The sequence below is a fragment of a genome, unplaced genomic scaffold (genome assembly GCF_019419815.1).
Source record: "Pyrus x bretschneideri cultivar Hongxiangsu unplaced genomic scaffold, Pyrus_bretschneideri_v1 Contig44, whole genome shotgun sequence".
In the NCBI taxonomy this organism is placed as follows: domain Eukaryota; kingdom Viridiplantae; phylum Streptophyta; class Magnoliopsida; order Rosales; family Rosaceae; genus Pyrus; species Pyrus x bretschneideri.
Genome location: NW_025999768.1, coordinates 840117 through 864513, shown reverse-complemented (window position 1 = coordinate 864513; position 24397 = coordinate 840117). Strand labels below are relative to the sequence as shown.

General features: G+C 36.6%; 3 protein-coding genes across 6 annotated transcripts; 1 reads left to right on the top strand and 2 right to left on the bottom strand.

The window, feature by feature from the left end:
• Positions 1 to 376: 376 nt before the first annotated feature.
• Positions 377 to 7605, bottom strand: LOC125469620 (putative ABC transporter B family member 8). Its single transcript, XM_048567211.1, has 9 exons — positions 6861 to 7605; positions 6673 to 6727; positions 6079 to 6257; positions 5254 to 5711; positions 3467 to 4007; positions 3030 to 3209; positions 1633 to 2922; positions 1121 to 1548; positions 377 to 940 (listed from the first exon to the last, which is right to left on the bottom strand). Exons 1-9 carry the CDS (start codon positions 7134 to 7136, stop codon positions 595 to 597), a joined length of 3753 nt encoding a protein of 1250 aa, XP_048423168.1. The 5' UTR covers positions 7137 to 7605; the 3' UTR covers positions 377 to 594.
• A 6006-nt stretch (positions 7606 to 13611) lies between these two features.
• On the bottom strand, positions 13612 to 20814 carry LOC125469607 (uncharacterized protein C3F10.06c-like). Of its 4 annotated transcripts, none has more exons than XM_048567158.1 (7): positions 20314 to 20807; positions 20059 to 20216; positions 18850 to 19549; positions 18563 to 18660; positions 18368 to 18476; positions 14701 to 14760; positions 13612 to 14255 (listed from the first exon to the last, which is right to left on the bottom strand). In XM_048567158.1, the coding sequence occupies exons 1-7, from the start codon at positions 20609 to 20611 to the stop codon at positions 14077 to 14079; spliced, it is 1602 nt and encodes a 533-aa protein (XP_048423115.1). In that variant the 5' UTR covers positions 20612 to 20807; the 3' UTR covers positions 13612 to 14076. The 4 variants fall into 4 exon arrangements, 2 of the variants coding, with proteins under 2 accessions (XP_048423115.1, XP_048423116.1); XR_007251833.1 differs by having other exon boundaries at positions 14221 to 14255; positions 15033 to 18476; positions 20314 to 20814; XR_007251834.1 differs by having other exon boundaries at positions 14221 to 14255; positions 15551 to 18476; positions 20314 to 20814.
• Positions 20815 to 22092: 1278 nt separating this feature from the next.
• LOC108868298 lies at positions 22093 to 22734 on the top strand. Its single transcript, XM_048566951.1, has 2 exons — positions 22093 to 22246; positions 22424 to 22734. Exons 1-2 carry the CDS (start codon positions 22093 to 22095, stop codon positions 22732 to 22734), a joined length of 465 nt encoding a protein of 154 aa, XP_048422908.1.
• Positions 22735 to 24397: the final 1663 nt, after the last annotated feature.

Here is a 24397-nt window from a genome sequence, read left to right as displayed (position 1 = left end):
CATTTTAAAAATGTACACTTGCACAATTACGAGAGTGATTGCTTCTCTGTTGCACCTTTGAAGTATGCTCATTCAGTGGGTTCAATACTGACGATAGGTGGCTTATCCACGATGCTTCCTGGCGGATTTGTATGGTGCCTCTCCTACTTACTCATTTTTTTACACGAAAAAGGAAGATTGGTTGCCTGCATGAAGTCTAACCAGTTGAGGTTATGGTGGTCTTGGTCTGTTCACCTTTGGATGAAATAACATAAAGTACGTCCTTAAACTCTCGAGTTAGTAGGGTTTCCCATCCACCATGATTGGGTAGCTAATAAAAAATAAAATAATAATAATAATAATAATAATAATGATAATAAACAAGAAGAAGCAGCATATGGTAGTATAGTATTTATTATTCATTTCGCACCAAAGCAATAACATTTTGGCTTTTGCAATAAGTTCCCATCTATGAGTCAACAACTCCTCGCTGAAAGAACTGTGAATCCTCATGCCCAAAGCCACAAACCCTAACCTAAACAAGGTTCTCCCATAACCACTTGAGCTGAGTTGAAGCCAACATCTTACACCATTATTAGTTACATTTACCTTACACTAACACGTGGCAAGGTTAAAAAAGGCACCACGCTTTTGCTGGAGCTGAGCGTAAGTGCCTTTTTCCACCACCTTCCCGTCTCCAACAACTGCAATCATATCTAGGTTTTTGATGGTGTTGAGTCTGTGTGCTATCACAATTGTTGTCCTTCCAACCATAATGAGATCCAATGCTTCCTGCACAAGCTGCTCTGATTGCAGATCAAGTGCACTTGTTGCCTCATCTAGCAACAATATTGTTGGATTCCTAAGTATTGCTCTTGCAATTGCTATCCTTTGCTTTTGCCCTCCTGATAGCTGCACCCCTCTTTCGCCGCACTCAGTGACGTACCCGTCCTTCAGTGACCTGAATCCAATAAACAGACGAACACAGTGTTTTGGAATGATCAGGATGACAATCAAATGGCTAAATGATTTTCAATGATCTAAATCAATTAGATAAGCAAACACAATGTTTTGTGTGATGACAATCATATGGCTGAACGATTTTCGTTCAAGGAGCAATGCTGACAATGTGTATACTTACGAGATAAATTCGTGGGCATTGGCGGCTCTCGCAGCCTCTGCGACTTCATTTTCTGGCGCGTCAAGCTTCCCGAACATGATGTTGTCCCGGATGGTACCGGAGTATATCACCGGCTCTTGGCTAACAAGGGCCGTGTGCCTCCGGAACCATTGAATATCTAGTTCCCTTATGTCAACCCCATCCACCTTCACTGATCCCCTCCCTACATCATAAAATCTTTGTATCAAGCCAATCACAGTTGATTTTCCACACCCACTTGTCCCGACAAGTCCAAAGCTTGAGCCTGCCTTCACCTCCAAGCTAAATTGGCACAGCACTAATGTCTCTGGCCTGCTAGGGTATGCAAAATCAACCTTCTTCAATTCAATCCTTCCAGTCACTTTCTCTAACTGGATCCAGTTTCCATTATTACTATCTCCATCCCCAACCTAAAAAAGATCAAAATTAATACAATTAGCCATAAGCTAAAAACCAACTTCAGTTTAGGGTTTACGGTTTCGGTTGCTACTTACATCATGAAAGCCTGAAATTAGTGAATGTCGGTCAAGAATCTCAAACACGGATGCAACTGCAGTCGAACCCTTGGCCAAATCCGAAGTCATGCTTCCAGCTTCAGCTATAACTTTACCAGTGCTAACCAATATGAAAAATGTTTTGAACACATCCCCAGCTGATATTTGCCCTTTTTCTACCAATGTACCACCATACCAGAAGTCCAATGCCCATGACATAAATGTTAGGCATTGAGCTGATCCCATTCCAAGCCCAGCTAGCCATGCCTTCTTCCGTGCTTCTTTCCGTGGTTCCTCCTGAGCCTCATCGAACAATTGAAGTACTTTTCCCACGCTTCCGTATGATGTCACAATTCTGTGGTTATACACTGATTCGACTGCAATTTGAGTGCTGTGGTTTTGTGCTTTGATGAAGTTGGCTGATATGCTAGAGAGCAGGACTTTCTTAGTGTAAAAGCAAAGGATGGTGAGTGGTTGGACCGCGAACATAACGAGTGCTAGCTTCCATGCCACAACTAGCCCCATGATCATGGCTATTGTGACAGCTGAAGTGGTTTGGACTAATAAGGACACCCTGTCTGCCACGAGGGACTTAACCATGGAAGCCTCATTGCTCAATCTCGAACACAATGCCCCGCTCGAGTTCTGCTCCTCATCAAACCAAGCCGTTTCAAAGGTCAAGATCTTTTGAAGCATTCGTAATCGGATTCTTTTCGTGAGCTGCTCACCCATGTAAGCAAAATTGTAGTGTTGGAAGAGATTCAAAGTCATGGAAATTAAGGAAAGTGCACAGAAAGTCAAGGAGTATGTGCGAATTCGAGCACGCATTTCCTCGTGGCTTTGCACAAAGAAAGCTGATATCATTCCACCTATGGTTAAGGCATAGACAGGTTGAACTGAACCGAACGCTATGGCAGAGAGGCTTCCGATTAGGCCTTGCTTCCATTCCGGGGAATTTAAAGACAGAAACCGGTAAAAGGAAGTCGGAGGATGTGACACAAGTTGTGGAGTCTCATTAGCTAATGGCGATTTTGCAAACGCTGATGCAGGGCTTGATCTTGCCTTGCTTAGCCGGCCACCGCTGCTTCTAGTGACTGGAGACACCGAAATTCGTTCTTGCTCAACGTTGTCAAAACTACTGAGCTGCCTCTGCAGCTTTGCTAGATTTGCATAGTGCCCGTTTTGGCGGTTGATGAGGTCGTTGTGGGACCCTATTTCGTTGATGCAACCGCCACTCACCGCTGCAATTAGGTCTGCATTTCGGACTGTGGAAAGCTTGTGTGCAACAACCTGATCATGGTCCAAAAAATGTGAGATGATGAAAGGTAATTAATGTACTAATTGAGGTAAATATCAAATCGATTCTCAATCAGCGTAACATTTATTTGATTAGTTACCATTGTGGTTCTTCCCATGGAGGCTTGATCAAGAGCATTTTGGACCAAAGCCTCTGATTCAGAGTCAAGAGCACTTGTTGCTTCATCAAGTAGTAGAATCGCAGGGTTCTTAATGATTGCTCTAGCAATGGCTATCCGCTGCTTTTGTCCACCAGATAAAAGAGCTCCTCTTTCTCCAATCTGTTGCATAAATTCCGCTATTTTAATCACAATTACGTCAAATCTGATAACGATAATGATTTTCTATTCAAAGCGATATCCAACTTTAATCTGATTTATACTATATGATCCCCAAAATCCTAGCTAACCTAAACTACAAAGAGAGAAATTCGAACTAGGGTTTCAGAGGGGTGCACATCCTATCTATGCATCTGATCATAATTGGAATAAATTTTGCTTAACATTAAATACCCTTTTCAGTTAGTACATATATTCACCTTGGTCTCGTACCCTTCTGGCAGTTGCCTTATGAAATTATGAGCATTGGCAGCCATAGCTGCAGCTGTGACTTCATCCATATTAGCATCAAGTTTACCAAACATAATATTTTCCTTTATCGATGTCCCAAACAATGCATGTTCTTGGCTCACAAGTCCCATCTTGGATCTTATCCAATTCAACTGAAGCGTCCTTATATCAACACCATCAACCCGAACAACGCCATCATCCACGTCATAAAAGCGTTGCAGCAACGCGATTGCTGTGGATTTTCCACTTCCACTTGCACCTACAAGAGCAATGGTCTTCCCAGCTTCAACTTTGAGGTTGAAATCTTTGAGGACCATGGAATCGGGACGAGACGGATATGTGAACTTGACATCAATGAATTCTAGCTCGCCTCTAATGTTGTCTAGCACAACTCCTTTGGTGTCTTCACCATCAATCAAGGGTTTCCGGTCAATCCTGTCAAATATTCGGGTGGCGGCAACAGCAGCTTCTGTGAAGTACCTCAAATCCGGAAGTGCCATTCCCAGGGATCTGTTATCATGCATCAGGTTGTGTCAAAATATATCGAATGTATATATATTCACATCAGCAGAATGAAAATTGGGTTTTAATTATAGTCAGAAAAACGTCCAAAGTAAATTGTGAAAGATTTTACACTTGTCGGCCAGAGCAGTGCGTCTGCCTTGCACCCAACAAGTTCAAGTTTCTCTCTCCGAATATACAGTTGTACATAAATTTCTCATGATTGAATATACTAAAACAACTATAATTACTTGCTAGCTAGTGATTTTCATTTAGTTAAGATATATATATTCTAATATAAATCCAGAAGACTAGATAGCTATCTACATGCTTTTCTCATACGTACTTTGTTCAATACACACCTTTCTAACATGAGCTAAGCTCAATTAGTAGATTAACTAACCCAGCAGCAAGAACATCCAAAAAAACATGCGTGGAATTGGAACACGTTTTACCCTCCATATATTAAAAGATAAGGAAAACTAATGAAAATAGTTTGAAAACTTTGAGTTTTAACGAAAATGACAAAATAAAGGGTAAAGTGAATAGTACCAGGATTGACTTTTTAATGTAAAAATATGAATTTTCGTTAAAATAAACAATACTGTGAGTTTTTCGTTACAATTCCCTAAAAGATACTATTAATTATTGGCGGGTTTGATACAATTTATACGTGTTTCCATTGATCAAAAGTGGGAATAATTAACTGAGCACTTCATTTATATTAATAAGGAAGAAAGGGTAAAGTTAAAATTAAAATGAAAACCCCACAAAAATTATGGTCTTCTTGATCTCAAAACATAAAATAAAATAAAATAAAATAAAAACATAATTGAGATAAGGTTCGATCAACATATTACATTTGACTATGAATTATCAAAACATGAATGATATATTATGCGACAATCAAAATTTTCCAATCTGACACATAAGTACAGTGCATAATTGTATAGTGAAGAATTGCAGTATGGATTAAAAGAACCCCATAATACAATGAAGAATTGCAAATGTTACAGAGATCAAAATGAATAAATTGCACATTAATAAGTAAACGAAATTAATTATTTGCACTTTTGTCAGAGTCGAGCTCAGTTTTCTCATTAAGCAGGTTGCAATATTATTAGTAAATATCTCCATAAATAATCATTAACATGCAATCTTAATTAAGCTAACCAAAAAGATACTAATTAAATACAAACTTTAGACACACAAAAAATATCATAAAATGCATGAGATGAGGGATCAAGAAACATACAGTCCACTCAACACGAAAGAGATGCCCGCCGCATAAATCCTCCCACCACTTTCACCTTTAAACATGACCAAATGGCTCCCATACCAAGCAAGAAATCCCCATATCGCAAAAGAAAGTCCTGTGCTTCCAACAGCCAACCCTTTTGCAACGCCTTGCTTTATCCCCAGCCTGCTTGTCCTCTCCAGTATAGCTGAATATCTGTCCACGATTCTCCTCTCGGCAGTGAACGAATAAACAGTTTTAATGGAGCTCAGTGCTTGCTCTATTATTGTGTTTGCTTCTCCGTACTCTTTGTACGATTTTTTAGACAAGTACATGAGGTACTTCCCATAGATCATTCCTGGAATGATTAGAAGAAGTAGTGTGGGGAATGCTACCAAGGCCAGTCTCCATGACAAGTAGGTGGAGAAGGCCAGGCCAGAAACAAAAACGGAGGAGTGCATAACGAATGTTGGCACCTGATGATCGATCATCGAAAATGAGAAACAAATGAAACCATAAAATTTAAGGGAATTTTATTCTGCATAGCAAATATTGGCACTTGATGATCGAACACAAAAAATGAAAAACAAATTAAACCATAGAATGTGAGAAAAATATTGTTCACACTCACGGTTTGTCATTCTACTCTCTAAATTAAAAAGGAATTAGACCATAAAATTTAAGTGAAATGTTATTCACACTTCTAGTTTGTCATTCTACAACTCTTTATATTAGAAGAATGTTAGCTTTAGAGAGTAAAATATGATCCTTGTCAGTGAATAACAATTGCCCAATCTAAATTTTGATTTTGATCAATTTGATGGTGATCATGAGTACAATTACCTTTTCACTTAGAACTTCTTGTATGAGAGAAGTGTCTTTTGATATAGTATTGATGACCTCCGAAGTAGTGGCTTCTTGTGAATCGAAAAACCCAACTTCCTGCCTTAGAACAGCTTCCAAGTACTTGTAACGAATCTTCAGCACCTGCCTCTCACTGGTTTTGCTCCAACAATAACCCTCTACAAATTACCATTAATCACTTCAATTAGTCTGGATTTTAATTACAAGTTACACATCAAACTTTCAAATTTCATAGGGTTTTGGATCAGTGTCCCAAATTTACAAAATATAAATGGTCGATCAATGAGTCCATATGCTCTAGAGGTTTTAACTTTAAGCCATTAAATAGGGCCTTTAGTTTTAGGGTTCCACAAAGATACTTCCTTTTTTTCATTCTCAAACCACCCCCTCCTCTCCCTTTTTTTCTCATAATATATTGAGATGCCAAGTTACCACTTTTTGGTCAGATCAATGCTATTAGAAACATAACGAACTTGGTCAATCGCGGCTTCGCATTGATTGGAGTCCCTTTGTTCTTGGAACGCAAAGCAAATGAGAAAAAAAAAAATTTAAAGAGAGGAAGTTTGAAATTACCCAAAAGAGCCACCAGCATTACTGCTAGTCCCAAGTATACAAAGTCTAAGCTGCACTGTTAACAAAAGCACAGACACAATTAAAAGATGGAAAATGTGAGACGTTAGGAACTGAGTTTGTTGTTGAAAAAGGAACATTAACCAAAAGCACTGAGAGCTAATATGATTGACTGAAAATTAGCAACTGACCTTTTCAACTTCGTCCATCCAATTAGTCCCATGACTGTTCTGCTGGGTCTGACCATCTCCCAAATTGTTCATAAGACGGCTAACGTACACCAGCAAGCAATTAGTAGACATCCCATCTCCTATTGCTCCCACTGTACCCAGCACCATCAGCAACAGATCAACCCAATCAGCATATCTGAATATTTTCAATACTGAATTTCCTCCTTTGCTGCTCTCATCTCCTTTCTCTGCTACCATATTCTCATCATTCTTCTCAGGAGAGTTCATTTTACTCATTCTCAAAAATTAAAACTAGTGAAAATGATGCTGCAAATGGATTTGCAGGGCCTGAAAAGAAGAGCAGAAGGTTGATGCATAAAAGAGATGGTTTGCACCTACATGGTCTTTTTATATGCAAGCAAATTAAAGTGATTCTATAAAACAGCCTTATTAAAAAAAAAAAAAAATCATAATGCTTTATTAACACAAAAGAAAAAAACTAACATATTTCTGACACGCTCTTAAATACGGATGAATCTTACATATTATAAAATGCATGTGGGTCTAAATGTGTTTGTAAATATGTCATGTAGCGTTAGCTTATAAATATTAAGATATATTGATTGTGTGGTGGCTGTACTTTCTCAACAGCATGAATGAAATGAATGAGACCATAACAAGCAGAGGTTAATTAACCCATTTTTGGACCAGTGCACTAGTACTGTTTAACAAAGTTGACTGACCACGGCCCCATTGGCCATCTTTTCAATTTCATTGCCTATAGGTTAGTTTCATTAGTTTAGTTTACTTCGAAAGCATGTCGTTTATACCGTGCGCTTTTTTATCCGTCGCTATTAATTATTTGTTGATCTTGTCCTTATTGGATTGCTTGTGGCCACTTCATCGAGCGCAAGCCTTGCAAGTGCAGAAATAGTATCACACTAATATTTTAGGAACGGAAAGGGAGCAACCCAGTTTGACAACACGCTCTATTTTCAAAGTGTAAGGTCTTGTTTGATACAGAAAATTAGATTAAAAAGAATAGAAGAATATTTATCTTCAAGATATGCTGAAGAAAAAACTGAAAAAAATTATATTTAACTTGGAAGTAGAACGACGCATCATGATAAAGAAAAGAAATCAACCGATAATCTTATAGAAGTAATAAAACTAATTTGTGAGAAAATGTGGGATTGTGGAGGTATCATTTTCTTCACCCACCTTCTCGTACATATAATCTACTGATGATCGGTCTTTAATCATTATAAAAAACAAGAATCTCGTTCTTTTGGCCGTGATTAATAATTTATGGGCATTATACTTATATATATTTCATATAAGGGGTAGAAATTAAAAATCAAAAGTATATTCATAAGAACATGTTTTTATAACCTAACGACATAAGAATATTTATGTAAAAAATAATAGTAAAAAGATGAAACCACATAAAAAAATGCTCGATCGTCTTCAACAATGAGTCAAAAACATTCAACCCCTACAAAAGCCAACAATCCACACGTTTTTTATTTAAATCATAATATGCATGAGTGGATTAGGGTTAATTAACTAATTGTAATGTATTTTTCATAAGAATCACGTGCCTCAATTGAGATTGGATAAAGGTTAATTTTACGTCTGATCTAGGAGACATCCCATGATAAAAAGTTTTTTTTTAGGTAATTAATTTTTTGGTAGTGATATTCACACCCCTCTTATCTCTCACACACTTTTATTAATTTGTGTCTATTAATCTTCTTTAATTCGTTCGACGGACCGAAAAAAATATTGCATTTTTTTTACTTCGTTCAAATAAGAGTAGTACCTAGACGAAATTTAAAATGAGTGTAAAATGTAGAATGAGTATATAAATAATATTACTTTCGATTTTTAGGGGATAACACTACTCTTAATTTTTATATTATCATAGCCAAGCCAGGCCAAATTTGATACAAAATAATATTTCATCATTCGTTGCTTTTCATGCAACCCTATGAATGTTTTTTCGATTTCGAAGTCTTTATTTATATACAGGAACGGATGTGACACTTTTTTTTGCTTTTATAAAAGTCGTTTTATAGTGTATTTTATAGTCCTGTACTATTTATTTTACGTCTTTTCTCAAACCTCGGAGATATATTTAGTGGGTTCGTGAAAGGTCACTGTAAACATCGATCTGTGCAATTAATTCTAATTTTCATGTATTTAATCCAATCAATTGCAAACGTGACATTTCTAGCAGGCAAATTTTTTTTTTTTTTTCTTTTTTCTAGCAGGCAAGTTTGGTATAAAACCTAGGTGTTCTGGTTCTGCTTTTCTGGTTGCTTTGCTTAAACAACAAATATTTCATGTACTTGGTCTTCGTTGCATTAGACCAAAGAGGCGGCCAAGGTAATCAAGGCGATGACTATATTTTCTTTGAGAGATTATGAACCATAAACCCTAAAGCTTTAAAAGAAAGTTAAGCATTATGTTTACAAGTTCGTTGTTGAAGAAAATCAAATTCATCGATGTGGATAACTTATTCTGGTTACCTAAGAAGATCTCATCCTTAAGGTGAAGTGCTCTCTCATTAGGTCAAATTTTGATTCACAATTACTAAACACATTAACTTGATGGTGTAGATATGTATTTGAGTTATGAGTCAAAATGTAAGTTGAAAACTCGTAAGCTTCTAAGTCACATTTTAACTTGAAATGGACTATATTTCACATGGTCTTAATTAATATAATTTTTGAAAAACTTAAATAAATTATAGCGAAGACCCACGAATCTGAAAACTATACATATCAAAATTTAACCTAAACATGACAAAACTGGAAAATCATTGAAAAGTTTTTTTTTCAAAAGAAAAAAAAAGAAGAATTTTTTATTTATTTTAATGATTAAAAAAAAAGATATATGTGCATGTTAAACATGCATATGTATGGATTTACATGATATTGGATCTAGTGGCGGAGCCATATGGAGACCAGAAATGGCCTAAGCCTATCCTGAAATTTGATAATATATATGTATTGTTTCCTAATGTTTTCAATAAATACCTTATAGTACATTGGTAAGTGGTGTTTGAAGTTGCATGGGGGCCTATGTTTGAAAATCATTGATGTTAACAGCCTTCCGGTTTTTTCAAACTTAAACTCTTTTGTTTTACCATATAAAACAAGGTCCATAAACCTTATAATTATCTTTCAAAATAATTAGCCTTCTGTTTTGAAAGGGAAATTCATTTAGAAGAAGATTCAATTATATTGAAAGGAAAATCTCATTGTATTAGTTTTGAGTTATGAATTTAAATTTTTGTTCGATCTTTCTTTTTTATTAAAACTCGTAAACAAGTTATATTTTTATGATATAATCATCTAAATACTAAAGTTTTCATAAAAAGTTTAATGGCCCATCACTCTTGTTTGATAAATTTTGGGGTGTGCTATCGACATTTATTTTTACTTCTCATACACTCATCAATTTTCGATCCTCAAATGGAATGAATTCAAAAAAAATAAAAGTACAAAAATTAATAAAAGTGTGTGAAGAATAAAAACAGATGTGTGAATAAAAAGCTTATGTCCGCCACTAATTGGATCAAACGTATGAATGTCGTAATCATCAAACCATCAACACCATAAACTAATAATCTACTGATGACAAGAAAAATGAAAATGTGGTATATCTAGAAAAGAGGTTGGTCCTACGCTCTTTAATCTCAGTCCGCAAGTTTCTCTAGTCGGGACTGTACAATTCACTATTTATGATTATACAGCAAAGTAAAAGTTGAAAAAGAAATGTTAGGTTGATAGCTTTTGATATTATATATATGTACATGCATATATATACTAGTCTTCATGCATTGGTTCACGCATGTGCAGAAAATATTTTTTGAATCACGGTATGGTACGTGCTACTTACACGTTTTAAATATATTTATATGCGTAAATTGACAAAAGGAAAGTCAAATATTTGAAGTAAATGAATAATTTGAGATCATGCTAGAAGAAACTCTTCATAAACCAATTAAAGCAGCTGAATTCACATAATAAAATTAGTCTCTATAGAATTTACATTAAGAATAAAAAAAATAATATTTAATAAACAATTGATTGAATCATATTATTACTAGTCTATTGTAAGGTTAAGCTCATCTTCTTCTCTCTTAGTGTAGATAACATCGTTTATTTATAAATAAATAAAAAAACAATCATTTGATAATTAATTTAATCACATTATTATCCATGTGTGAAAGACTTTTGACAACTTATTTAATCACATTGTTAACTGTGTGAGAAAAACCTTTTGTATTCTTTTCTCTCTTCCCACTTATATTTATATTATATTTTATGATAATCAAATTACCAAATTACCCCCGCATTATTTGATATATTATATTGGGATGCTTTTGGACTTTTTTTTGTTGAGGGGCAATTTATCCTAATATTTTTGTCGAATGGCGTGACCCCAAATTTTTGTCGGCATACGTGAGCCCCCGGCTGTAACATCCCACATCGCCTAGGGGAATGGATCCTGTAAGCCTTATATGTATATTCCAATCTCTACCTAGCACGAGGCCTTTTGGGAGCTTACTAGCTTTGGGTTCCGTAGGAACTCCGAAGTTAAGCGAGTTCGCGCGAGAGCATTCCTAATATGGGTGACCCACTAGGAAGTTATGCTCATGTGAGCTCCCAAAAACAAAACCTTGAGGGTGTGGTCAGGGCCCAAAGCAGACAATATTGTGCTACGGTGGAGTCGAGCTGAGAATGTGGTGGGCGTCAGATGTGACAATTTGGAATCAAAGCCAATTCCTAGCCGGAAGTGTGCCGACGAGGACGTCAAGCTCTTAAGGGGGGTAGATTGTTACATCCCTACATCGCCCAAGGGAATGGATCATGTAAGCCTTATATATATATTCTCATTTCTACCTAGCACGAGACCTTTTGAGAGCTCACTGGCTTCGAGTTCCATAGGAACTCTAAAGTTAAGCGAGTTCGTGCGAGAGTAATCCCAGGATGGGTGACCCACTGAGAAGTTCTCGTGTGAGTTCCCACAAAACCGTGAGGGTGTGGTAAGGCCCCAAAGCGGATAATATCGTGCTACAGTAGAGTCGAGCCCGGAATGTGGTAAGGGCCGGGACCGGGATGTGACACCAACTTTCTATTATATATATATATATATATATATATATATATATTATGTATATGTATATAGGAAATCTTTAATAGAAGGGATTCTTATTTTTTTTTATTTATAAAAAATAAGGATTAATTGTGGGATCTACACTACATCGAACTTTAACGATTCGAATCGTCTATTTTTTAAGTTGCAACTCATAGATCATCCATGCAAAATATTAGCCAAATCGGAAATGTTTAAGACATCTAATTGGGTTCAAAGAAAATAACGAATACTTTGTTATATAAGAAACAATGAAATTTTATCTTGATAATTAAATAAGCAAGTGGTTTCGGATTGAATTGAATTTTTGCAAGGATGATCTATAAATCGAGACTTACAAAATAGACGGTTCGAATCGTTGAAGTTCGATGTGAAGTAAGTTTCATATGTAATCCCCATTTTTTTGAAAAAAATAAGAATTCCTTTGCATAAACCATAAAGAGTCTGATATATATATAGTTCCATAAAGTAAATGTAAATGTGAAATAATATAGTTCCATAAAATAAATATAAATGTGAAATATTAATTTCACGATCAAATAATAAGGAATAATTATATAGCTTAAGTAAAGTGTTTAAAGGTGTGATTAAGGGCCAAGGTGGGACTACGGGAGCACCGCCATTTGTGGTGCGGGTTAGGTTGAGCTTTGAAGGGGGCCAAAAATGCTGGATTTTTCTATGTATATGCACTTCAAACCAGAGTCATGCTCTCCTAAATTCTTCATTATGAATTTTTTAGGACGTATAAGGACTAAATAAATATTAACCAAAAGATTATATTAATTTAAAATTAAAAGTATAAAGTACGTGACAATTTAATAAAACAAAATAAGAAAATAAGTTTTCTAATTTCATGATTTTTTAGTTGGTTTTGTTTTATTAAGTCGTCAAATATTTTAAATCTTTTGTTTTTTTGAGTACTGATATTTTTATACAAAGGAAAGAGGGAGTTCAGCAAAGCCATACAATAGACAGTCTAATTTGGTATCGAATTCGTCATCTACGAGATTCAAACCTAAGATCTCTCACTTCCAAGTGAAGAGGAATATCATCAGATCGTAATATTGAATAACAAATATTTTAAACCTTTAAATTCAAACTAATATAATATTGTGACTAAAATGTATTTAGTTCTCACATGTCCACCTGGCATCCACCATCATCCTCTGTCTTCTAATTAAGGCAAAGCAAAAGAAACGATTCAAATGGTGCCAAGTTCACTCAATTAAAGCCTTTTTATTGGGTCCATGGTACCAACTCCAAATTCTTGATCATTATATTATATTTCTGGTCTTCAGGTTTAGGATAAGTTAGTCATGAATCAAGAAAGAAGAAGAAAGAATATGAGTAAGGAACCAATAGCCATCGTAACTGATTTTATTCCTAATTTTTTATGTATTAGATTACGAATTTAATGTAAAACCTACACCTTTTTAGTTCCACAGGGTATTATCGCACAAAAAGTTAGAAATTAGTAAACACATGCAAATAATCGAAATAATTCTAACACCTATTACACACAAGTAAACATACCATAATTTTCCGACATTTCCATGGTTTAATATACAAGCGATACTGTGAGAAGGGGGAAATCAAACATATGACATTGGGTGAAATAAATCTTAAGATATGCTTTATCTTGTATATTTCACATTTATCATAAACAGCCCAACCTCAAACGATTCGATGAAAGCCCAGAGTTGTTAATGAAGACTTACAACAAAAATGTCCATGGCCTTGCAAAAAACATGCTCTGCCAAGGATTTAGCAGCTACTAAAGAATGCAAGAGAGTGCGAAACGAATGAAAGTGAATAAACGTAACTCTCCTCTTCCCACTGGGAGCCTCGTATCTGCTTTGTTCTCCGAGTTCCCTTTCCCTTTGTTACAATGGTTACTCGGTTATACAGCTCCATGCCTGATGAGTTGCCTCCCTCTCAAAATTGCGACAGATCACACCAAATGGACTTGTTAAAGTAAGCTTTGAAGCTGTGGCCCAGAAACGATGCAACTTGCTTATTTTCGGTACAAATGCTTAGCTAATTTAGTCAAACTAATTCTGCAAGTGAAGGTCTAAGCAGGCCTGTTCTCCGCGACAGCTCTTCCGCCATTAAGAAAACCAAAAACTTGCTTCAGGTTTCCTCTTGAAGGCCTTGCATTTACTACAAATTTACAGATAGTTACGAGTCTTCTCCGCATTTCTAATTTTGTAATGCATGTCTCACTGAAGAAGCTTCCACCATCAAAGGTTCCTAATGACATTGTCGGAATGTCAGAAAATACTCGAACAAAATATCATTACAACTTTCCTTGAATAAGATTAAATGCTGGTAGTGCAACGGTAAAACATGAATCAATAATGAACATCCAGGACAATAAACAAAATTTAAATCACAGAGAGAATGAGTCAGTTACTACAAGCTAGCTTAGACAAATATGTTTAACTGAAAAGGGATGAGGGGGCGGGGATTATGCGCTACATCTAATCTAAACACCCCTCCAAGAAATAAGAACAACAAGAACATCATTTCTTTTGATAGAGAACCATAATATCAATGAAATAAGAAGATACGCTCAATGGCTTACACTCATGACAATACAGATATACACATACATGCACATACAACACAACGAGAAAACAATAAAACCCATCAAATTCAAAGTTGAAGAAGTTTCTAGAAGCATAAGAAGGCACACCTCGATCATCAAATAATGAAGTCAAGATTGCCAGACATACACATACGCTGATATCTTCCCCTGGAATAAATAGAAGATTGGAAAATATTAGCAGACGCATTAACGGTAATCCAAGAACAAAAAAATAATAATTAAACATTATGTCGTATAAGTTTCACATAGTATAATTATAATATATATTTATATCGTTATTGTTGGAAAAATTAGGGTCTAATTGCTATATTAAATCACATGAAAAATCAAGAAATAATTTATGCAATTATATATCAAAGTAATGCATGCAACATGAGTAACTAATGTTAAACGAACATAACATAATGGATTAGAAAAACCTGAAAATACGGTCGAGGAAAGTGTTAGACACTTAGTCCTTAAAACAAGTTTACGCCCCATTACAGTGCTCATGGTTGATCGGCGCATGTCTCCCAAGATACAACGACCACGTCCTTGTAATAGTAGCACTCCAAATCACAAGGCTCCATGAACCACGATTGTGTTGAAAACTCTCTCATATGGACTAAATGAGACTCTCTAATATTTAATGCACTATATGTATGTATGATGAAAAGTTATTTTGTGATTATAGGAGGCTTCCCTATTTATAGAATGTGAGATACCTCTTTGGAAAGCATGTGACTATTCATGAAGAGTCAAAAGTTGCAACACTTCATTTAAGTAGACACATCTTTCTACCAAAAGGCTCCACTTCTAATTTCCATTCAATTAATAAATTTAATATAATAATATTATTTTTAAATTTTTCAACAATCCCCCACATGAATGGAAATTGACTCAATACCATACAAATGACAATGCAGACACTAGAGCGAGAATTCAATAGGAAAAGTACCGCATCAGGATAGGTGGCTTTTGGCTTTGAACCTGCCGTAATGAATTACTATCGGATTTACTTGGCTAATCAGTGAACGCGATGTCTTGAACTGCTCAGCCGTTTGTGTAAACCAAGACAATAATAATCACACAATACCCTTCCAGACACCTTGTGGTTGCTCGGTTGTGTTCATTTTGGCCCTGAACAATTCTTGGTTTCTCATGCGTGCTTTTAGAGAACTAAGCCTTTCAAAAAATTCTCACAGGAACAGCCCCATTCCTCACTCAAGATAGGTGACTTCCCATTAAGAGTATCCTGCAATACCCCACTTGTTATTTCCAAGTATAGGAATCATTAAAAGCAAAGCTTATCCTAAATACACTGCAGATAGCACTGTGTCATCATAGGACAAGGGTAGGAGATTATCTCCGCAGTGCTCCCATTGAATCATCCACAGGTTGTCCCTTTGAACCTAGATCTTGGGATCTCCAGTCACCTAGGTTGGGTTGCCATTATGGCGATTCTTAAGACGTAGGCTTTTAACCCATTCCCCTCAATGATATGACTTACTCTCTGGTCAAACCTTTAATTAATTGGATCCACTAGGTTGATGACTATCTCTTATGGTGCGCATTTCTATTTATAAAATTATATTTCATTCGAGAATAGTTGTTTTCTAACGTTTAGTCCTCCAAACATGCATTCGGACTTGGTAAGTAATTTGCTAATACTTCAGTAAACTCCCCCACATTTAAGGTATTTTTTTTCGAAAGGTTTCTAACCTTTCAATACCTTAAATTAAAGAATATCATTTTTCTTGAAGCAAATTACTTTTCCATTATACTTAAGTAAATCATTTTTCAAAAATAGCTAAGCCACCCCCACAATTCCCGTACATTGTGGTTGCTTTTTAAAGCTATCAATTACTCACTTATCATACTTATGAAGTAGGAAACAACGAAGATATTTTCTCTTTTGTCTATTGTTCACTTCTAGGCTTTCAAGCCTCACAAGTCCCTTGTATAAGAAGCACTCCTTTTACATTCAACTAGGTATCCAGACCTTTTGTTTCTTGAAATTAAACAAGAACCACACTCATAAAATTAACCACAACATTATTATAATAATAGTTAAGACTACAATTAAAGATGTGTCCACTACGGAAGCTAATTCCAAAATGGCACCAGTCTGAAACTATACCACATTTCACGAACATGTACGAGTGTGATGCACCACCATTTACGTCTTTGGCATAAAGATGATATTGAAAACCTCCATTTTTACTGTTTAGAAAATTATACGTAACTTCTATATGGTGACTTTTCAAGTACAACAAAGCCAACTGATGCCATTCAAATGGCACCATCACTGCAACCGAAGGTTACAGTTTGAGATGGACCAAATTAATGACTCCACGATCGAAGCGATCATGCCTTTTTGTCAAATTCTATCAAGAATATGACCATACTCATGATATCACTGCAAGTTTTAGTTATGCCTGTTAATCAGGAAGTTTTATGCAACATGCCTTGTGTCAAAACACAGTATTTAATATAACTGTAGTATGTCGGACACATCAAACGAGTCAAAACCAGAATAATGCGACACTATGCATTCACAAGGAGTCTGCATTTAGAATGCAAGCGATGCATCGCTCCTGAGAAATATACCAACATTTCTTAATTTCGCAAGAGCTTCCAAACATCATGCATATCACTTATTGTTAGCCATGTAAGTCATTGAATCAACCGTATATATTACAGAACCTGAAGTGCTTTCCTTTGGAAGAGATGTCTTATTCAATTTGAACAGATACAACCCTATCTGAATCGTATTGATTCAGCAACCCAGATATATATAATACATGTCTGTTCAAATCGACCGACATTTCTCTTCACACTAGATGCCCTTCAGTTAGAGAAGCTAATATAATTGAAATAGTCAATTCAACAAACACACATGCAACTCAATTTCAAAGAAATAAGTATCAGATCAAATAGGTTAATGGAATCAAATACCATTCACATGCTTGCAACCCTATCATGCATATCCAGGGTTTAAAACATGTCCTAACAGTTTAAAACATACACATATAAATCATATATGAAAACAAACCAAACCAATTTCGTGAATAATAGTCGAAGAAAATGGTTATACGAAATTGTAAGAATAACTTCACACAAAATATACCACACACGCGCCATATGCATATCTCAACATATATGCAATAAACATGTAACGGTTATTTGGTTCAATTAACTATAACCATCCCATCTACACAAGGCATAAGACAAACGAACAAAATAATGATGAAAGGTTAAAAGTTGGCATCTTTTGAATCAAATAAACTTGCAATACATTTGGAAACAGTTAACATATGAACTGCTTTATGCAAAACTAGAAACCAAAACATTCTACCATGAAAAAGAAAATCCACGCAGAAACATACACGATAGAATATTGTTCTCAAACATAGCAATCAAACCATTAACTTAAACTTGTCTTAAGATTGTTGGAAAAATTAGGGTCTAATTGCATAAATTATTTCTTGATTTTTCATGTGATAGCAATTAGACCCTAATTTTTCCAACAGTTATCAACTAAGTTCAGAAAGGGCAAGTAACAGATCAACGTGGTTAAAGCAGACATATCGACTCTGAACCCAGCATAATGTACTAAGCATGATAACTTAGAAAACAAAATTTGACTACACCCCACTAAAGTTCTTTAGATTCCAAATATGAAAAAACGCTCGAATAAAATGCAATGTTATGCACGGTGGAATGGTTTTATTTAATGGAATAGGACTAAGCAAAGAGCCTGTGAAGTCTTTACCGTTGTGGCAACAAATTAGGAGGGTCTTCCCTTCACTTAGATTCAACTTTGCGAAGTTCACAGCAGAAGGGAGATTATTCAACAAGGAAAACCGATCAAACTTTGATGTCTGCCATGAAAAGTGAAAAGTTAGTGGAACAAGTACATAATGAAAATGAATATCAGAATGCTATCCTATTATTCTTTTGAACTCACCACCATAGGAAGATGCATATATGCTTTAGCATTCCGATGAGAAACAGGGATTGACTCTTGATCACAATTTAATATGCAATCAACTTTAGATACTGCAGCTGCAACAAATAAGGTAAACTTAAGGGTAAGCCAAAAGAATTAACAAAGCAATGAGAAACAAAGGAGTGTTTTGGGAGGCAGATGAAACATGAACACATAACATTCACATGCAATGATAGACGGAGCTGAAAATTAAGGGTCTGGTTGGATTTTGAATGCTAACAAACCATGAGTAATTTTGAACATACCGTTTGGAGATATGCCTACAGCAAGGCCAGTTGAACCCAGCCACGACATAGGACAATCTTCATCACAAGGATTTAAATCCATATTTGTGTTTGAAATATCCAAAGGCAACAACGAGTCGCCATGCAAACAATGAACTGAGTTTTCTACCAAATTTGGGGCCTTGACAGAAACCTGAGGAGCAATTTGTCCCCTTCGAGCACGATAAACACGATCCTTCTCAACTATATCAGCTACCATCTGGTTACACAAAACAGGCCCCACATCGATAATATCATAGGCATGGTTCCAGAAGAGGGTAGGTGTTAAACCCCTTGCCCAGCTTTCTTCATCATCACCGGCTCCTGCTATGTAATTCCAGCTAAATTCCGAACTAGTCCTGTGTGGTACAACACCATTAGAGGCAGAGGCAGAAACAAGAATGATGGGTGTGAAATCCCAGGATTCATGGTCCGGAACTTCATTCAACCAAATCACAGTCTTTTGTGATATCCACAGAGGGCGCAGCGGCTTTTTCAATAAAGAAGCAAGAGGGGCAATGTCAGCACCGCTGGCTTCCAACTGTTGAGTCCATTCGTCTAATCGATCCTCAATAGATGCCTTCTCTGTTTCTGAAACCCAAAGAGGTAGATGCAAGGAACAGTCCCAATCAAAATTGGTCTGTCCATTCTCTTCAGAATGTTCACCAGAAGTACTTAGCTCCTGATCAAAAGCAAGAAAATTTTAAGGATAGAAAGTCAACATATTGACAACTACATAATTTCGGCAAGAATGGTAACACATATTAGAATTGCTCAAAGAAACGGAGCACCCAATTAAGGGCATGTTTGGTCTTGCTCCAAAATGGCTAAAAGCTTGTTTTAGACATCCAAAATCGCTTCTGACAACATTTGACAGAACGCATCATAAAGACACTTTTTAGTGCTTTTTGGTTGCTCCCTTAGGAAGCACTTCCAAGTGCTTTTCCAGAAACTACTTGGATTTTCAATAAAAATTCTAACAATCCAACTAGGACATGTAAAACGCTTCTAAACAAAAGTGCTTCCTTCAAAAGCCGTCCCAAACATGTTTATCACACTATAATCCAACTAGGACAAGCTAAATTTTACTCACAAAAACACATCAAATTCTCTACCTTTCTAGACTAATGCATAATTCAAAACTACACCAAATTATTAAAAAATTTCACTTTGTTTTCAATTTCAACTCGCCTCATCATTGAACAAATCACTCTGACGATCTTTTTTCAAATGCCTATAAATCGCCCGATTCAAAACACATGTCCAAATCGGAATCGTCTTCGACATGCTATCCGGAAAGCGCTTCCCCTTCCGAGTCGCATCCACAATAAAGCACCCTCCTTTCTGTCCTACCAAATTCAACAAAATCCCAGAAAAGATCAAACCAATAATCAAACAAAAAAACGAGAATAACAATTGGATGCAGGTTGTTACGGTACACCTTACCGGCAAGTTGGGCGACGTGGAGGTTGAGGCGGGAGGTGTTGAAGGACCAGTTGTTTGTGTGGCCGTCGGTGGATTTGAAGTAGCAGGTGGAGTGGAAGTTGGAAGTTGGAGAATACCAGAGGCCGCAGCGGAGGTTGGCGAGGAGAGGGAGGTCCGGCCAGAGCTGGGAGATTTCTCCGACAAAGATTGAGTCGTCGTAGATTGATTTGAGGGCGTTGTAGAGGGTGTTCTGCCGTTGTTTTATTGTCCTCGCCGCCCTGTATATGCTCAGATGCTTCGTGCCGTCGTCCTCTTCCATTGAAATCGGAACTTGGAGTTCTGGGAGAGATTCTGTTTCTTAATTTCGTCGAAGTAAGAAGCGGCGGTTGGGAGTTATGAGAGTTAGAACTGCGGCGGCTCAGATTGAATAGGTTTTCTTTGTTAGACCAAGTCAGAGTTATCAGCTCATGTTTAAACTCTGAAGTCCGTTATTCAGCAATACAGTCCTTATCCAACGATAAGTCTGATAGTTCTAGATTATTTTTAAATGTTTGAAAGTTTGTTTCACAGACGTTGTATTATTCAAATTCAAATATTGCCGTCTAAATAGGGTTGATAAACCCTGATGTAATCTCAAAATTATTATAAATACACGCGGGGATGCGCATTCTGAATTGAAAACCTTGAGAGTTCTAAAGTTTTACAGTCTTGTCGTACAAATAACGTTAGTTCGAGGGTGTCTTGTAGAATCTAACACAACAGACGATCCCGTGTGACATTCGCAGTTTGAATTCGATTTTCAGTGTTGGTGTATCACATTGGTGGCCAGAAAAAAACTAAAATGTTCTGTCAATCTTCACTGTCCTCAAAAAATAGATTGTTGTGGCCAAAACCACTAACTTGTCCCTTAAGAAAAAGAACGATATACTCAATTTCGAAGATTATTTTTTCAGTATTTTCTAATCTAGAATATATTAGATATCGCTAGAAAAATACGATCTAATTATTTAGAGTTAAACCGCTCTAATAAATTTGCACAACTCAAATGCTTTGCTCTTCTTTAAGTGGAGATATTTATAAAGAACGAGATACAAACCTAATCAAACAAATAAATCTAATCAAATAAGTAAACGTAATTGAATAAGAAAAAACCTAATTCCTTGAGGACAAAAAACCTAGACGTTAATAAAATAACATAAAACAAAACATCCAAGTGAATAAAATCTTCCCTTTTCCTACATTTTCCAACGCTTAAGACTAACTTCAATGGTTGGGCTAAAAGCCAAATTTTTTAGCCCGGAATCATTAAAGAATGAACTTAGACTATTTTTTTTCTTAAATTAAATTTAAAAAAAAATATGTAGACTATCTTAAATTAATTTTATGAACATTTTAATCTAAAAACATGTAAATTCCGATAAATATTGAAAACTCACTAAATTTTCCACAAAGCAAGCCTTCAACTTTCCACCAATCTTTCAACCTTGGGCTAACTTTCAATTCACCAACCGTTCAACACCAAACTTTCAACTTTCATCAACCGTTCAACATCAAACTTTCAACTTTCACCTTTCACCAACTATTCAACTTTCATCAATCATCCTCTATATAAACATATGTCCAATATTAGTTGATCACACAACCTTTCAACCTTCAATCATCATCTATATTCACCAATCTTTCAACTTTCAAAGAGTTTTTGTTTCCTAAAAATCCTCAATATCTCATCAATGGGTGATAGAAGAAGGCGTAGCATGACCATGCAGATGGCACAAAACCAAGCAAGGATTGAGTTTGAGGATGAAGAATTGTTCAACGCCTCGTGGTTCTGTCACGGGGCGTTCATATGTGCAGCGTGATAGAGAAGAATGTCATGACCGAATGATGAAAGATTATTTCATCGAGCGTTCGAGATTTCCTGCTCATGATTTTCGAAGGCGGTTTCGGATGAGGAGTGAGCTTTTTGAAAGCATCTTGAACGCAGTTGTCAATTATGACCACTACTTTGTAAGGAGGCTAGATGTCGCAGGCTGACAAGGTCTATCAGCTCATTAGAAGCTCACATCTGCTTTTCACATGCTAGCTAATGGGTGCTCTGCATACTCAACTGACGAGTATTGCCAACTTGCAGAAAGTACCGCTATTGAGAACCTGAAACTCTTCTGTAAGGCAATTGAAGGCATATATGGAGCCACTTACCTCCGCAAGCCAAATCGTGAAGACTTGAAGAGGCTTCTACGCAAGGCAGACAAAAGAGGCTTCCCTGGAATGATAGGAAGTCTCGATTGTATGCATTGGGAATGGAAGAATTGCCCTATTGGTTGGGCTGGCCAATTTAAGGGCCGTCATAACAAGCCAACCATCGTGCTCGAGGTTGTGGCATCTTACGACGCATGGATTTGGCATGCTTTCTTCGGCGCTCCTGACACGCCACGACCTTGATATTGCTCGAATACCAGGATAGACACGTGCTGGCTGACACCCGAAGGTGATGAAAGCCATTAATTGATACAAAAGCTAAGAATGAGAAATAAATAAGGGTTAGGAATTGAAATACAATGAATTAACAACTTAGGAACGTGTTTAGAGCATACAGCTAATTAGAATACTAAAAGAAATAATATAAAATTGAATGAATAAAGGAGTGGGTCCTACACCGAGACGGCTTGAAGATGCTGATGTTGAAGTGCCTTGATGCCAGGATTGTATGCCTCGATTCTAAGACCTGAATGGGGGCGCAAAACAAAGGTGAGTGGACCAAATTTATATACATACATAATACGAAAACAGTTATGAACATACTAACCCCCAAGTTTTAATAATGAAAACTACTAGCATAATAAGTGATAGGTTTACTGAAAACCCTAGCAAGCCAAAAACATCTCAAAAGACATATCGCGGAAAAACATCGCGAAAATCAAAATATCAATCATCTCATAGATCGTCTTGTAAGCGCGGTGTGATGCTAGTAAGATCACTAATAAATATAACTCCCGGCCCTATGCCAGCACCGTGGTCTCTGCGCCCGTAGCCAGAGATTACCAACTCCGGCCCAATGCCTGCTCCGTGTCCCTTAACTCGTAGCTAGGGATTATTTCTCCTGGCCTAACTGCCAACACCAGATCCTCGCCCCAAGCGGAATAGTGTCCACTAAGTACGCACAAATAGTTACGCCTTTCATAAATAACCACTTCATAGTATAAAGTCATCAATCGTCTATACTATAAAGAGGGGTTTCTAAACATGTTCTAGCATTCTATCGTCATCCATCAGGTAGTCTACCAGTTCATGGTTTTTATAGAAAATACGATATATTAAAATATAGCTCCATATAGGCCAACAATTAATTCCTTACAAAATAACGAGATGATAATCAACATTTCAATAAACATGCTTAACATAAAATCAATCCATAAACTCGTAAGGCATGCTTTTCATTTATGCAATTAAACTATGAAATCATGTAATTTTAGAAGGGGTTCACTCACATTACTCAGTTTCCGAAGAACCACGCAATTAGCGAAGACGGAAATGCCACAATTAATTGCCCATAAGCACATAAAGGGTACATTTAGTCAAACTTTACTCAAACAACTTATTTTGGAAAAACGGACATCAGAAACAGGTTCAGGACGTCGAAATTAGCTTAGGAGGGTCTCAGACAAAAACCCAAAAAAGTCAATGAATGGTCAACGTTGACCGTTGACCGGTCAAAGTCAAAGTCAACGCTGACCATTGATCGAGTCAATGGGTCAAATAGTCAAACAGGGTCAAAGGATCTTGGGCTTAGGGTTTGGATCTGGATTAGGGCTTAGGTCCTAAAGCCCAAAGGTTTAGGGTTTTGCTACACGGGCCGAAGGCCTATTTTGCAAGGGTTTAGGGGGATCGGGCTCAAGCCCTTAATAGAAAATGGCCCAAAGGGCCCTATTTGGTTTAAAACAATTTAACTAAATTAAAATAAAAAGGAAATGGGTTTGGGTTGGGCTCGGCAGAAAAGGCCCAAAGGTCTTGGGTTGGGTGGGTCACTGGATTCCAAGGAAGAAGAAGGTCGGATTTCGGCCGGAGAATTCCCAAGCTCCGATGGAGCTCAAAACTCAACAAAAAC